We start from the raw sequence: 16,807 nt of genomic DNA, 5'->3' as shown, positions 1-16,807 counted from the left end.
AGATTCTGGAGTTTAGCCAGATCCCTAATGTTACGAGTAGATAACAGTATTTTAATTTATCCCCATATATGGTTCATACAATTAACTGTTCATTTAAATTCCATAAGATATAAGTTTATTTAAATTCTTTGCAGGCAGAAATAAAATATACTTCTAAAAATTATTATTTCTTGACATAATTTCTAGTCCTCTGTCACATAAGGATAAAGTGCTAGCTTTCTTTCTCTCATGTCTTTCTTCTTCAATCTTATGAAATTAAACTGCTGAAGTTAAGGTTTCTTTTCCAGTTTCAAATCAGTGATATAGCATAAATTTATACATTTTTATAAATGGAAAGATATCTTTAAGAGTAATTGGTTCCAGCTTCCTTATATTACATTGGAATCAATGGAGGCCCAGAGAGGTTAAATAACCTCACAGGACACAATAAATTAATGGGAGACCAGGAAATACATTTTAGATTTCTAGTTGTCTTGACTGTTATATATATTTTCAGGTACTCCTTTGTAGAAAGAATAAACAGAGCATGCTTGTCAGTTATAGAATTTATCTCTGTCAAAATGGAGTTTCAGAAAAAGTACCATAAGTGAGAATATCTTTATGAATACATTGGACTGATTGTTTTGTAAGTCATCATTTAATTTTTTTCTAGAAGATCTCAACCTCTCTCTCTTTTTTTAAATAAATTTATTTATTTATTTATTTATTTATTTTTGGCTACGTTGGTCTTCGTTGCTGCACGCAGGCTTTCTCTAATTGTAGAGATCAGGGGGTGCTCTTCGTGGGGTGTGCAGGCTTCTCATTGCGGTGGCTTCTCTTGTTGCCGAGCACGGGCTCTAAGGCATGCGAGCTTCAGTAGTTGTGGCATGTGGGCTCAGTAGTTGTGGCTTGCGGGCTCTAGAGCACAAGCTCAGTAGTTGTGGCGCACGGGCGTAGTTGTGGTGCACAGGCTTAGTTGCTCCACGGCATGTGGGATCTTCCCGGACCAGGGCTTGAACCTGTGTCCCCTGCATTGGCAGGCGGATTCTCAACCACTGCTCCACCAGCGAAGCCCCGTACTTGTCTTAAACATTAATAAATACCTTTTAATATAGAGGGTTAATATATCTCCCCATACTATGTTCTTTTTTCCATTTCCTCTTTCTCTGCAACGTACTTTGTGGCCAAGAGTTACAAGGCAGCTTGTTTTTCAGTATTTTGTGTAATAGAAAATACATTGGTTGGCATCATTTGAGGAGTTTTCTGTTTATCTCATATTCATATAAAGGCTACTTTCCCACACTGTCTTGCTTGATCTATAGAAATGGTGATTGTGGTTTCTATCAGGTTGTATTTATCTTTCTACTTTTGAAGCTAAAACAGGAGCTATAATTGTGCATTTAATTTTTATATACTTAAATATTAGTGACATATAAATCTTAGTCCCTTACTAGCTGAAATTATGCACAAGAAAATGTATACCATTACTTTAGGCCTGGGGTACAAAGGTACATTGGCTTTTAGAATAGGACCTGAGGTAGGGGGAAAAGAACTCACACCAGTCTTGAACCTTTTTAAAAATTGACACTGCATACTGAATCAGCATTTGATTATGGGGAAGTTGTGAGAGGACAAGAGAAGGGAAAGATGGAAGCTATAGAGTAGAATTTGCAGTTACTTAGATGTAAATGGTTAGCGTGAAAGATAGTAAAAATGACTTTCTTCAAATACTGAGTTAAAGAAAAGCTTGTATTGATCCTACTTGCTGCTACTCAAAGAAAGAAAAGTTTTGTCTTCAGGGCATTTACAAAAAATAGAACAGTTGTGTTTCTTTGTGGATATTTGGAGAAATGTTAGAACATATTGTATGAATTGAAGTAACTGCTGACAGAATTTTGAAATGTATTGCTTACTTGTAATAAGCCCAAATATCCATCATGCCTCATTGTTCTTAGTTTACATGTTTAGACAGATTTTGCTGATTAAATTCTGCCCTATACACTGTAGACACTGAGCCATAAGCCTAAGGCCTTAAAATGTTTTTGAAACAGAATTTAAACTCAGACCCCTTACAGAATACTCTGACCCATGGGCTTTTGTAGATTCTTTTTTTTCGTTTTAGGAAGTGTGATGCTTACAGTGCACATCTCTGGTGGTTTTAAGGAATGTAAGCTGGCTTTTTGGGGGATGCATCCTTGAGTATGAAAGTGTCTTAAATTGATTTTCAGTAACTATTTCAGTCAGTACTTCAAATTGCTCTTAGGCACCTGGTGCCATTACATCCTTGCGGTCAATAACTTTCACCTTTTTGTGGCTGACTTCACAAATTAAAAAAGCTTTTTGTCCATTATATTTTGGTATGTATATTTTATCTCTGATCTAGCATAGTACTGGATACCTGGTAGATTCTCAGTGGAAAATTATTTAAAGAGTCAAAGATGCTGACATGGCCCAGTCATCCAAAGACTCGCTTCCTGCCTTCACTTCAGAATTGGCTTAAAAATCAACAATAAGAGAGGTTCTTAAGACCACCCCCTCTAAAACAGCAATCTTACATGCCTCTCTTCTCATACCCTGCTTTGTTTTTCTTCAAAGCCTTTTTCTCCTACTACCTGATACTCTGCCATGGGAATGTGAATGCTATAAAACTAGGAATTTTGTTTTGTTGCATTGTTGTATCCATCCCTAGTGCCTAGCACACAGTATACAGTCAGATGTTTTCTAAAGGTATAATAAAGGTTAGAAATTATGCCAGATGCCAAAGGGATATAAATATATATCAGAAATGAATTCAGCCCTCATGTACACAAATAACTGTAGTACAAGATGGGTTCAGATGACATGAGAGAACTTCAGTGAAAATACTGGGGGTATTTTAGAGGTTTATTACTTCTAGCTGGCTTCTTAGGAAATGACAGTTAAGCTGGGTCTTTTGCAGACTAAGGAACAAATAAGCAGTGGTTCAGAGGTGCAAAAGTGAATAAGGGTAGTATGTATAAGAAGAGGTAAAATGTTCAGTTTGAGTAGAATATACTAGTGAAATTAGTTATAAAGGTAGGTTAGACCCAGGTTAGTGGAAAGTCTAAAAATCAAAGTTGAGTTTGGATTTTGTCCCACTGGTACTGTAGAAATTGTTCCCCCCCGCCTTGAAAGGCAGTTATATGTGGTATGATTGAACGTGCATAGGAATAGACTGAAGACGGAAGTTTGAATTATGGAGTAGGTAGACGCAGGTAGCAAGGAGTGCATATTAGAATAATAATACAAATTCAAAGGTAGGATTGACAACAGATGATTAGCAAGTTGACAAGTCAGATATGGAGAATAAAGAAAATGGAGGCAGCTAAGATGACTGACTCTAAGTTTCTGAACTTGTGGGAAGTAAGATGGTGTTGTCATTAAATACAGAAAATAGAGAACATGAAGAAAGAGCAGGTTTGAGAAAGAAGGTTAGTTTATTTATTTTTTAGAGGTATAAAGATTTATTTAATTCCAATTAACAAATTTGTTTTTTTTTTTAATTGAAGTATAGTTGATTTACAGTGTTTCAGGTGTATAGCAAAGTGATTCAGTTGTATATATATATTCTTTTTCATATTCTTTTCTATTATAGGTTATTACAAGATAATGAATATAGTTTCCTGTGCTATACAGTAGGTCCTTGTTGTTTATCTATTTTGTATGTAGTAGTGTGTATCTGTTAATCCCAAATTCCCAAAATCTGTTATTACCGCCCCCCCCCCCCCAATCCCCAAGGAAGGTTAGTTTAATTTTGAATGTGTTGCTAGCATTTGAATGGAGAAATGCAGTAGGCAGTTGGGAAGCTACTAAGGCCTAAGATTTGGGAATCTTTTGCAAAGCAGTTTCTGAAGCCTTGAGATTGCAAAGGAAGAGTCAAGAGAGTACATGGGGAAAGAAAGGAAAATGATGGAGAGCAAATTCTTGGGAAATAGTTATGTTAGGAGAATAGAAAGAATAGCCAAAGGAAGAACAAAAGCAAGTAGGAGAACCAAGAGAGGATGACATAGTTGGAGAAACTAAGGAAAGACATTTTCAGGAAGAAGTAAGATTCAAACCTATTTCTTGCAGAAAGAGTTCTGTTGTAACCTTGGGAGTATGATATATGTATTGTGTGGGCCAAAAGGTTCGTTCAGTTTTTTCTGTAAGATGGCTCTAGTAGAACTTGGTTGTCTTTAACTTCATTCAAAACAATTTTGTTAGATTGTATGTGACAGCTGTCATATCAGTGTGCATTTAAAAAAAGACTTATCAAAATTGGTGAATTTTTGTGTAGTCATTTTAATATTGAAGATGGAAGAAAAAAAGCAATATTTTCAACATATTATGCTTTATTATTTCAAGAAAGGTAAAAATGCAACTGAAATGCACAAAAAGATTTGTGCAGTGTATGGAGAAGGTGCTGTGACTGATAGAATGTGTCAAAAGTGGTTTGTGAAGTTTCATGCTGGAGATTTCTTGCTGGACGATGCTTCACAGTCGGGTAGACCAGTTGAAGTTGATAGCTATCAAATCGAAACAATAATTGAGAACAATCAACGTTATACCACGCTGGAGATAGCCGACATACTCAAAATATCCAAATCAAGCGTTGAAAATCATTTGCACTAGCTTGGTTATGTGAATCGCTTTGATGTTTGGGTTCCAAATAAGTTAAGCGAAAAAAACCTTCTTGACCATATTTCCGCATGCGATTCTCTACTGAAACATAATGAAACATTCCATTTTTAAAACAAATTGTGACGGGCGATGAAAAGTGGATACTGTACAATAGTGTGGAACGGAAGAGATTGTGGGGCAAGCGAAATGAACCACCACCAACCACACCAAAGGCCGGTCTTCATCCAAAGAAGGTGGGATTGGAAGGGAGTCCTCTATTATGAGCTCCTTCTGGAAAACCAAACGATTAATTCCAACAAGTACTGCTCCCAGTTAGACCAACTGAAAGCGGCACTCGACGAAAAGCGTCCAGAATTAGTCAACAGAAAGCGCATAATCTTCCATCAGGATAACGCAAGACCGCATGTTTCTTTGATGACCAGGCAAAAACTGTTACAGCTTGGCTGGGAAGTTCTGATTCATCCGCCGTATTCACCAGACATTGCACCTTCGGATTTCCATTTATTTCGGTCTTTACAAAATTCTCTTAATGGAAAAAATTTCAATTCCCTGAAAGACTGTAAAAGGCACCTAGTACAGTTCTTTGCTCAAAAAGATAAAAAGTTTTGGGAAGATGGAATTATGAAGTTGCCTGAAAAATGGCAGAAGGTAGTGGAACAAAAGGGTGAATACATTGTTCAATAAAGTTCTTGGTGAAAATGAAAAATGTGTCTTTTATTTTTACTTAAAAAACCGAAGGCACTTTTTGACCCACCCAGTATTTTCTCTGATACACGTTTTTCTGCTATACTGTTTAGCATAGCTCTTTACACATAGTAGGTTCTCAACAGCTTAGCATATCTTAAGGGAATCATGGACTGTCTCCTGCTTATCTTTAAGGATTAACATTTGGCAAAATGTTATATAAATATTGAGTGCAGTCTGGTGTCCTGCAGAAGTCTTTGGGAAGTCATTGGGACTAATTTGTGCTTTGCAGATTTTCTATCATGTTATCTGTGATATATTCTCGATAGTTTCTATTTTTGTTTCCTCTTTGGTAAAATAGTAAAAGTCCTAACCAGCAATAATTGAAGGCTCTCAAAGTACCAGGAGGAAAACAGTTAATGGAGTTTAGGGATTGGATAAGTGCTTGTGTTTTTTATCTTACTTGAGCTATTTAGCATATGAATTATTTTAGGCTGTCTTCAAAGAATATTAATTTTATCACTTTTGTAGGTGCTTTCAGAAATAGGAAACTAGAAAGAATATAACTTGATACAAGTACAGGAAGACAAATATCAAAAAGCTGAAGCTGATTTGTTGAAAAGCTGATTAGAAAGATTTCAGCAGTGTTTTGCAGAAAAGTTAGGGCTATAGAGACTTAGTGCAGCATTTTATCCAGGAAAGACAAAGATGGGACTAGTGGTGACCCTCCAGTATAGCATTAAAAGAGAAAAATCTATCTGTATTAAAGAGAATTTTTAGGCAATAAAATTGATCATGAATTGACTTGAAATTTCATAGTCCACTTGTATGACAAAAATTGACTTTTTAAAAAATTAATTAATTTTATCTTTGGCTGTGTTCACTGCTGCGCGCACGGGCTTTTTCTAGTTGTGGTGAGCGGGGGCTACTCTTCGTTGTGGTGCACGGGCTCCTCATTGCGGTGCCTTCTCTTTGTTGCAGAGCACGGGCTCTAGGTGCGTGGGCTTCAGTAGTTGTGGCATGTAGGCTCAGTAGTTGTGGCACACGGGCTTAGTTGCTCCGCGGCATGTGGGATCTTCCCAGACCAGGGCTCGAACCCCTGCATTGGCAGGCGGATTCTTAACCACTGAGCCACCAGGGAAGCCTTTATTTTTAATTTAGATGAGTTGTGGTAATTTAAACATCCAGATTAGTTCATGCAAAACAGGAAATAATATATTTTGCTTTTCTAACATTTCTTTTGTGAGTGAATGGTTATAGCAGTGTACAACTTCTTACACTTATTTGTTGAGTCCTCTTTACCTGTCATCCTAAAAAAGTAAGTTTGTTCATGTAAGTTTATGCTCAGTTATTAGGTCTGATTAATTTAAGATTAAAAGTCTTAAAATAGATTACTGTTTAATTTTTCTTATTTACCATATAACATTGAACAGAGGGAAAGGAGTGGACCTAGTGAACGCAGCAGTCTTTCTTGCATTATAATTACACACCTGGTGTAGTGAATTCAGCACATTTAAAATAAAAATAATTTTATGTGTTCATTTAATCATTGCACTTCTGATCATTTGTAGGCGAAACCTAACCAAACTGTCCCTGATCTTCAGCCACATGCTGGCAGAACTAAAAGGAATCTTTCCAAGTGGACTCTTTCAGGGAGACACATTTCGGATTACTAAAGCAGATGCTGCAGAATTTTGGAGGAAAGCTTTTGGGGAAAAGTAAGACTCAAAATAATGAATTTGAACTATGAAGAACTGAAACTTGTGTTTTGGGTTTTTGTTTAGTTTTTTATTGATGGAATATTTAAAACATGGGAAACAGAAAAATAATATGTGTGTACCTACTTCCCAACCTTTTTTGCTCTGATTATTTTTTTTAAAAGAAATAAACCTTTGCAGTTCCGTTGAAACCCACGCTCTTTGATTGAATGCTCTTCTCTTTCTTTGCTCATCCATTATGCTGTTAATGGACATTTACATTTCAAACTATTTGCTATTGCAAAACAGTGCTGCAGAAAGCAAAATTGTATTTGTCTTCATATGCAAGAGTTTCTCAATAGTTACATACCTAGAAGTGGAATTGCTGAGTCAGGGGGTTTCACATCTTCTGCTTTGCCAAATATTGCCTAATTGCTTTCCACAGTGGTTGTACCAGTTTATATTCCTATAAGTAGTGTACACATGTTCCAGTAGCTCTGCAATTTGACTAACACTGATGATATGAATTGGTATCATATTTTGCGTTATATTCCTAAATGACAAGGGAGCTTGAGCACCTTTTCACATTTGTCACCAATCAAGATTCTTATTCTGACCTTCCTATTCCTATTCCTGACTTGTCCATTTTCCTATTGAGTTGTTTGTCTTTTTCCTCTTGTAAGATACTAACTCTTTGTTAGTCACTTACATTAGAGATATTTTCTCCTAGTCTACGGCTTGTCTTTCCACTTTGTTATATCGTCTTTTTGATATTCAGAAGTCTTACATTATATAGACAGTTTTATGAGACAAGTTTATGTTTCTAAGTATTAATATAAATATTCTTGAATAGCCTCTGAAATTTTGGTTCAAAGAACTGAAAAGGTAGAAAACAATAAAATTTTTCAGTTGAATATACAGATCCTATTGTAAATCTCCCTTTAAATGGTTTCTTTCTTTCTTTTTAATTGAAATATAGTTGACGCACACTATTAAGTTAGTTTCAGGTATATACTACATATTGATTTGACGTTTGTTAAACGCTTGACTTATTTTAAAAAATCATGTTTAAACATTAAATATAGAATAATTAATGATTTTTAAAAACTTAGTTGAAGAGAATGGGAATGAGTTTAACTTTTTCCTTTAACTTAATAACTAGCTACATTAGAAAAGAGCTTGAAACGCCACTTGTTCTCTTACTTTCAGGCAGGTGAATACATAAACTTTTCAAAGGCAATGAGATTTTATTTTATTTTTTAAGATCTTGAGAAATAGAAATCCCACAATATCTTTTGCTAGCCATATCTGGGGTTTAATCATTCTTATGTTAAATAATTTCTTCTTCATCTCTATCAGAACTCTGTTCTTCCTGTACCTTAAGCCTATATTCCTCTAGTGAAGTCCTTGATAGTGTGGGTTCCTCAAAAGAACACAGAGTGTTTTATGTGCTTTTAAGAAGTTAAACACAAGCTTTCAGTTAGTAAAGATCTGGACACAGGTTACATCTGTTATACAAAAGGGTAATCTTATCTCTCTTTCCAATGCTTCTCTAATAGAACAAATGTCTGAAGAAAGATGAGAAAGGGAATGAACTTGTGGCATTCTGCCAAAGAAAAGTAGAAAAAGATGTCTCTATTATTAATTTATTCATTAGAAAGTTAAGAAATGTATCATTTATGCCCTTTCTGTTCTCAATGTAAAATATAGTTGAGCTTCTTTAAGAAAATTGAAATTGATATTGAGAGCTTAATGTGGCTCTCTTTTCCTTGAATGTAGCAATGCCTGAAATTATCTGTTATCTCACTCTGTGCCTTCTCTCCTACCCCCCACTCCCATCCTAGGACAATAGTACCTTGGAAGAGCTTCAGACAGGCCCTTCATGAAGTACATCCCATCAGTTCTGGGCTGGAGGCCATGGCTCTGAAATCCACTATTGATCTGACCTGCAATGATTATATTTCAGTGTTTGAATTTGACATCTTTACACGACTCTTTCAGGTAGGATACTAAAATGTTGGCTAAACTAGTTATTGCTATTTTTCTGAAGAGAAACCTTTTTAAAAAATAACATTTGGACATTTGGGATTTTTGCCTATTTTGAAAATATTTTTATTCATTCTAGAAACTATATCCAAAAAAAAAAAAAGGTTAAAACTACTTTGTATTTTATATATACATATTTTTTTTGTAAAAAGAATAACTGTATAATCTGCTTTATTCCCCTCACATGTATAATCTTTCTCTATTATTAAATATTCTTCTTTGCATCATTTTAATGGTTGTAGAACATCCTAAAGATGGGTATAATATATTTAATGAGTTCTGTTACTGAACATTTATGTATGTTTCTAGCTTTTTCTCCTATGCTATTGAAATTCTTGATTGTTAATATTGAGATGTATTGATGCTTCACAAAGATCTCATTTCTTTCTTTTTCTAAAAACAATGGGTGGATATGCCACCTTGCATAAACCTTTATTTGAAACTTCTTACTTGCACATCTAGGCCTTGCCCTGTTTCTCTGTTTTTGTTTGTTGTTTAGCCTCACTACTGTTGGTTAGAGCTGCTTGGAAATTTTCTGAATTTCATTTTGTACAGTTAAGTTTCTCCCTATAAGCATGTGTAATTTTCTTCTTAGCTTTTCAGAGTTCTTATTTCCCAAACATGTTTGTCTTCCCTTAAAGTAACAACATGATTGAAAATATGTGACACTAAATGGAGAATTTATAATTGAGAATTCAGGTTGTTTTTCCTTTTGTTCTTCATTGCTCTGAGGCTGGTTGTATGTCTTGAGCCAAATGGTCTGATTGATCTCTTGTTTCCTTAGCCCTGGTCTTCTTTGCTCAGGAACTGGAACAGTCTTGCTGTAACTCATCCTGGTTACATGGCTTTCCTGACATATGATGAAGTGAAAGCTCGGCTCCAGAAATTCATTCACAAACCTGGCAGGTCAGTGCAATGAAGCAAAGAGGTTTATTCACTTGAACTTTATTCTCCTGTGACCTTTGCTGAAATAGAGGAAATATGATCTTTTACTAGTTCCCCAGTGACCACATTTCTGCGTCAGGATTGATGTCTGTTTATCAGAGGAATTGACTTATTCAGATACTATGATTTGATAAATGCTTTCAAGCCACTTAAGAATTGAGCTTATATGTCTTTTGCTTTTGGTCTGAAGCCACTGAAGAATCTATTATTGATGGTCCTTTTGATTTTTGTCTCTGTCTTGTCTTTCCACCCTAATGCAAGCGTGTATATTAAAGATTTTGTTTCTCTCTGTTCTCAGTTACATTTTCCGGCTGAGCTGTACTCGTCTGGGTCAGTGGGCTATTGGGTATGTCACTGCTGATGGGAACATTCTCCAGACAATCCCTCACAATAAACCTCTCTTCCAAGCGCTGATTGATGGCTTCAGGGAAGGCTTGTGAGTACATACTGTTTTCCATCTGCTAGAGTCTAGGAACTTAGGGGCTGTAAAACTGCATCATTAATGACTTAATTCCAGGTTTCTTCTACAGATAAAGATTCAGTACACATATTGACAGGTTATATTGTTTGGATTTTCAGCTTCAGTAGGACTTTTTTTTTTTTTTTTAAATATTTCAGCTTACTTTTTTTTTTTTTAAACTTTGGGTTTGTTTATTTTATTTATTTATAGCTGTGTTGGGTCTTCGTCTCTGTGCGAGGGCTTTCTCCAGTCGTGGCAAGTGGGGGCCACTCCTCATCGCGGTGCGCGGGCCTCCCACCATCGCGGCCTCTCTTGTTGCGGAGCACAGGCTCCAGACGCGCAGGCTCAGCAAGTGTGGCTCACGGGCCCAGCCGCTCCGCGGCACGCGGGATCCTCCCAGACCAGGGCTCGAACCCGCGTCCCCTGCACCGGCAGGCAGACTCTCAACCACTGCGCCACCAGGGAAGCCCCCAGTAGGACTTTTGTTTTTATTTTGAAAGGATTCCTTGAGTGAAATTATTTTTCTCTACTACTTCACTTGTTACCCTGAGTAAATTTTATCTTTCTTTTTTTCTAAATGTTAATTTATTTTCAAATCTATACTAGATTTTAAAATATACCAATTAGCAGAAAACGTTACCTGTTATTTGACTAGCCAACATTAGAATGATTAGATGTTCCTGATGGCAGCAGGCTCAATGGCCTTCATCTGCCTTCATCCTAACTTCGTTTTGATTCAGCAGCATTTCTTCAGGCTATGGGCTTTTGTAACCTCTGCTAATATTTATGACTAAGTTCTTATTTATTCCAGAATTGCTATTCCTTTTGGAATTCAAATTGATTATCCGTTGGTAAGCACTAAAAATACTAACAGTTGACCAGGTATCAGAAAACTACTTGTGTTTTAAAGTGATTAGGAAAATCCATTTTCCATTATGCATCATCTTCTACAGTAACATTGGAGCTGAAAGGGGTACTTCCCCAAATGTCAGAGCAGTTTGATGCTAGAAGCTTCCTGGTAGTTGATCTTGGTGGCTTAATTTGCTTCTTGTTACATTTCTTTTAAATTAACAGACTTCTCTGGTGGTCCAGTGGTTAAATTAGTGTCTCTCAGTGTTAAATCTGTAAACAAAGGTATTTCAGGTCTTTGGTCAAAGCAAATGTCGTTTAAATTAAGAATTTACACTTTGTGGCCATCCACAGATTAAAATAGGAGTTGGTAAACTGCGGCCCACAGACTCGGTGTTTTGGTACAGCCTGCATCTAAGATAGTTTTTCCTTTTTAAGGTGTTGTTAAAAAAACAACCAAAGAAGAATATGTGACATAGACTTAATGCGGCTTGCACAGCCTGAAATATTTACTCTCTGGTCCTCTACAAAAAAGTTTGTCAATCCCTTGATTAAAATAGAGCCTGTGGCATTGTGCCCTGGAGAAAGAATATCAGTGTTTGGAGAGTATCTTCTTGGAACTGATCTGTGTTATTTAATTTTTTTGAAGTACTAGTAAAATTTATCTTTGCACTTATGCAAAATTGCCCTTTTAGAATGAGAGAATTCCTAGATTAACATTTGTCTATATTAGTAAGCAGTGATAAATTGGCTTCAATAGAACCCCAAGATTGGTTACTCTTTTTATAGCTATTTGTTCCCTGATGGACGGAATCAGAATCCAGACCTGACAGGCTTATGTGAACCAACTCCCCAAGACCACATCAAAGTGACCCAGGTGAACTTTGTTTTAAATTATAACCATATTACTAGAGCCAAGCTTTTGTATATTACTTTGCAGAACTGACAGTAGAATTATATTAAGTGATTGGAACACTTAAATTTTAAACCATTGGCTAGATTAGTGAATTTAAGTGTGTGTGGTTTCTTTTCCTTTTTTTAAATAAATTTATTTATTTTAATTTTTTTTGGCTGCATTGGGTCTTCGTTGCAGCGAGTGGGGGCTACTCTTCGTTGCTGTGCGCGGGCTTCTCATTGCAGTGGCTTCTCTTGGTTGCAGAGCACGGGCTCTAGGCACGTGGGCTTCAGTAGTTGTGGCTTGCTGGCTCTAGAGCATAGGCTCAGTAGTTGTGGCGCACGGGCTTAGTTGCTCCACGGCATGTGGGATTTTTCCGGACCAGGGCTTGAACCTGTGTCCCCTGCATTGGCAGGCAGATTCTTAACCACTGCGAGACCAGGAAAATCCTGTGTGGTTTCTTTTTAAACTGTGCTTCTTAAAATAGGACCAAAGGACTTCTCTGGTGGTCCAGTGGTTAAGACTCCGTGCTTCCATTGCAGGGGGCACAGATTCGATCCCTGGTCTGGGAACTAAGATCCCACATGCTGCAGGGTGCGGCCAAAAAAAAAAAAAAAAAAGTAGGACCAAGACTAGGTGCTTTCTGTTTTAATTGAACACTGTTGTGACACATTTATACAAGCAAAATTAGTATTAAAAGTAACAGTTTTCAATTTTCCTGTTTTTAGCATTTACAGTTGCAGTCATTCATTCAACAAATATTTGCAATAGGCTGAATAATCTCTTAATTTCTTTTTACTCAAAGGAACAATATGAATTATACTGTGAGATGGGCTCCACATTCCAACTGTGTAAAATATGTGCTGAAAATGATAAAGATGTAAAGATTGAACCCTGTGGACACCTCATGTGCACATCCTGTCTAACATCCTGGCAGGTATGGATCCAAACCATGCTTTTTCTCAGCTAAGTAATGACAATGAAGAATTGGGGATTATATATCCTTTATGGATATAAAGAATGGCCTGGTTTGTGGGGTAGGTTCTAAACTTTTGATTCTTTTTTCGTTTCTAGGAAATGTATTTTTAGTGGACGAATATTTTGAGAACTTTCAGATGTGTCTGTCACCATCTCCTGTTTCCTTTGCAGGAATCAGAAGGCCAGGGCTGTCCCTTCTGCCGATGTGAAATTAAAGGTACTGAGCCCATTGTGGTTGATCCCTTTGATCCTAGAGGAAGTGGCAGCCTGTTGAGGCAAGGAGCAGAGGGAGCTCCCTCCCCAAATTATGATGATGATGACGATGAACGAGCTGATGATTCTCTCTTCATGATGAAGGAATTGGCTGGTGCCAAGGTAAGCTTCAGTTTAAGAGACTGTGGCAAAATCCATTATCAGTTGTGTCCTAAAGCAATAGAGCACTTAATGACATCCAAAATACAAGGATTTTAACTCATAATCCTATACTGATACATATTCATGTAACCCTATGAGTAGATATTACTGTTATCCTCATTTAGCAGTGGGAGAAACCAAGGCACAGTGAGGTTAAGGAATTTGCTGAAGGTCACACAGCTAGTAAGTCGAACCAGAATCCGTGGCCAGACATTCCGGCTTCAAGGCCCATGCTCTTATTGTCTGTATGCTAGAACTGGGCTCTATTCAGATTGCTTGGTGGAGAAAATGAAGGGTGAGTAAAAGAATTGGACCCATTTTGCTACTGTGAATAGAATATTTTCTCCTTGTCTTTTTTTCTAACGGAGTCTTGGCATTGGAAAGTTAGGTTTGGGCGGGAGAAATGAGGCACCATTAACAACCAAATAAATGGCAACTACAGTGATTGGAGGGTGATAGGAGGTACCATACAGAAACTAAACAAACTAGAAAGGTCCTAGTAAAGATGGGAAAGATAAAGGCTAAGAAAGGATGTGACCAAGTTCTGTTACGTCAGTGGTAGGGTAAAACGGATTTATTCACTAATTAGAAGTAAGGCAGTCATTGAAGATTTTAATAAATATAGGGCAAACGGAGGTTCTAATTTGCTGTCAGTTCTCTAGTTTGGACTGTTATAACTTCATAGGAGGCATTTTTTTGTACAAAAGAAGCTTTCTTTTATATCAGCACCTGACTGCCTGGCACATAGTAGGTGCTCAATAAATATTGAAAGGATGGATTCTATCTCTTAAATGATTGTATCCAGTGTATCTTTTCCTTTCTGTCCTCAATGCCACTGCCTTATTTCAGGCTCTTACAATCATTTGTTCGCCCCGCTTCCAGAGTCATTGATCTACAGCACATGCCTTGACTACCTCATTCCTTTACCTCACACTCTTTAATGACTTCTCATTACTTAATGGATTAATAAGTCCATTCTCTTTTCTAGGCACTTTGCCCTGGTAATCCTTTCCACTTTGTATTTTGTAATCCAGCAAGGCTGAACCACTAAAAATTTCTCCATGCTTTTGTCTTGATAGTTTCTATGTAGTTTAGCTTAGTTTTCATTTCCTAGGAGACCTTTCCATACTCTACCCTGTTTCCCTCACCCCCAAGACCCACAAGTAATCTAGGTCTGGCCAAGTGTTTCTGGGATGCTATGAATATGTCTGCCATAGAACTTATCACCTTGTAATATTATATTAAAAGTATTTCCCGGGAATTCCCTGGCGGTCCAGTGGTTAGGGCTCCGCGCTTCTGCTGCAGGGGGCACCTGTTCGATCCCTTGCTGGGGAACTAAGATCCTGCATGCCACGTGGCGTGGCCAAAAAAAAACAAGAAAAAGTATCCGCAGGGGATTGGGTCCTGGAGTCCCAGCAGATAAAAAAATCTGCAGATACCCAAGTCCCTTATATAAAATGGCACAGTGCAATGAATACAGTCGGCCTTCCTTACTCATTTGGGTTTGGCAGAATTCAGTTCCTTGCCAGTCATAGAATTAAGATCCCCGTTTCCTTGCTGGTTGTCAGCTAACGGTATCTTTTAGGGGCCAGCTCCATTCTTTGGCTCCTGGACTCCTTTCCTCCTCCTTCAGTCATGAAGGTTCTCAACTTTTAAGGACTCATGTGATTAGATTGGACCCACTTGGATAATCCAGGATAATTCCGCTATCTCAAGATACATACCCTTAATCACATCAGCAAAGTTCCTTTTGCCAAGTAAGATAACAGATTCGCAGATTCTAGGTTTTAGGGCATGAACATCTTCCTGTGGGAGAGGGGACTATGATCATCATTCTGTCTACTACAGTCCATGTAACAGAATGCTCTGCAGAATGAATTCAGTTTACATATACTTAAGTGGAAAGCTGTCAATGTGTATTAAATTAAAACAACAACTGTATATTATATATAATATCACCTTATTTCTGTTAAAATTATTTAGTTGCAAAAGAATTATTTTAACATGCATGGGGGGAAAATTGGATGACTACACATCACATTACTATTATTTCTGAGGCTACAGGATCAGAGGACTTTCATTTTATGGTATGTTTGAATTTTTCACAGTTAACACATATTACTTTTGCAAGCTGTTTATTGTGCTAGTTAAGTAGCTCTCTTGAGTGCTATATGGGATAAGAAACCTAAGACAAAGGCTCAAGAGGAGATAGTAGTTTTATTTGGGAAGAGACTATATATACAGGTGAAACACTATTTAATACAAGCCAGGCAGTGCACATTATCCTAAATTGTTGGGTACACAGTCTAAGTGCTTTAGGACTTTAGAGGAAAGAAGAAAATTAACAGTTTTTTCTGTAGCTAATATATATAAATGAGAGTAAATTTACTCATTTAAATAAAAGTAATAAATGCATACTGTAAAAATTCAAGTAGAAAAAAAAAACAGCTTCATCTATTGTTTTGCACTTGGCTATTCTGTAATTCATTTAGTCTCTTCTTAATGGACATTCCTGTTGTTTCCAGGCTTACACATATGGACATTCTTTTGCAAGTCTCTCTGTAGGGTAAATTTCTAATAGTGGAATTGCTAGATTAGAGTATGTGCATTTAAACTCTTTGAGAGAGGAGAGGGATATAATTAGTGGTGGGGCACATGGGAATTTCAGAAAGCCATGGTGTTTCATTTCTTAGCTGAATGGTAGGTTCTACGTGGGTGTTTCATCTTTAATTATTCTTTGTACCTTATAGTTCATTATCTACTTTGTATGAATAAAATACTGGAATAAAAATATCTTAACTTTTTTTGGATAGACATTAAAATTTGTTCCCAATTTTTTGTCCTAAAGTCACTCCCAAAGTATATGAGACTATGAGAGTGCCTGTTTCATCACATCCTAGTAGCTTGTTGTTGCTTTGTGCTGTTTGTTTCGTTTTGATTTGTTTTTAAAATAGTGAATCTACTTTTTAAAAAAATCCATGTGATCAGTGCACTTGGATTTTTTTTTTTTTTTTAAGTTTAAAAGAATTGCTAAAAGGCTTACAGAAATGTCAGTTCCCTGCTTCTACCCCCTCTAACTCCTGTGTCCCATTCAGATTTTTCGGTTCTTAAAGCTTTTCCTTAACCATATACTATACTGCTTTCTCTTGATTCTGCAATATTAGTTATCTGTTTAGAAAAGGATTTAAATGTCTTATCTCCCTCCTTCCTACTCCCTATCTT

At 36.8% G+C, this 16,807-nt stretch overlaps 1 protein-coding gene across 2 annotated transcripts in view; it reads left to right on the top strand.

Moving 5' to 3' along the window:
* Positions 1 to 16,807, top strand: part of CBL (Cbl proto-oncogene) — an 87,922-nt gene that overhangs the window by 47,135 nt on the left and 23,980 nt on the right. For both annotated transcript variants that reach the window (XM_036860186.1, XM_036860185.1), the window contains exons 3-9: positions 6,873 to 7,019; positions 8,843 to 8,999; positions 9,829 to 9,950; positions 10,288 to 10,425; positions 12,088 to 12,175; positions 12,999 to 13,130; positions 13,343 to 13,546. In XM_036860186.1, the coding sequence (XP_036716081.1) occupies positions 6,873 to 7,019; positions 8,843 to 8,999; positions 9,829 to 9,950; positions 10,288 to 10,425; positions 12,088 to 12,175; positions 12,999 to 13,130; positions 13,343 to 13,546 (988 nt within the window). The remainder of the gene's footprint in view (positions 1 to 6,872; positions 7,020 to 8,842; positions 9,000 to 9,828; positions 9,951 to 10,287; positions 10,426 to 12,087; positions 12,176 to 12,998; positions 13,131 to 13,342; positions 13,547 to 16,807) is intronic.

Source organism: Balaenoptera musculus, chromosome 8 (genome assembly GCF_009873245.2).
Source record: "Balaenoptera musculus isolate JJ_BM4_2016_0621 chromosome 8, mBalMus1.pri.v3, whole genome shotgun sequence".
NCBI lineage: Eukaryota > Metazoa > Chordata > Mammalia > Artiodactyla > Balaenopteridae > Balaenoptera > Balaenoptera musculus.
The sequence above is the reverse complement of the archived record's forward strand: the minus strand, read 5'-3'. Positions and strand labels throughout refer to the sequence as shown.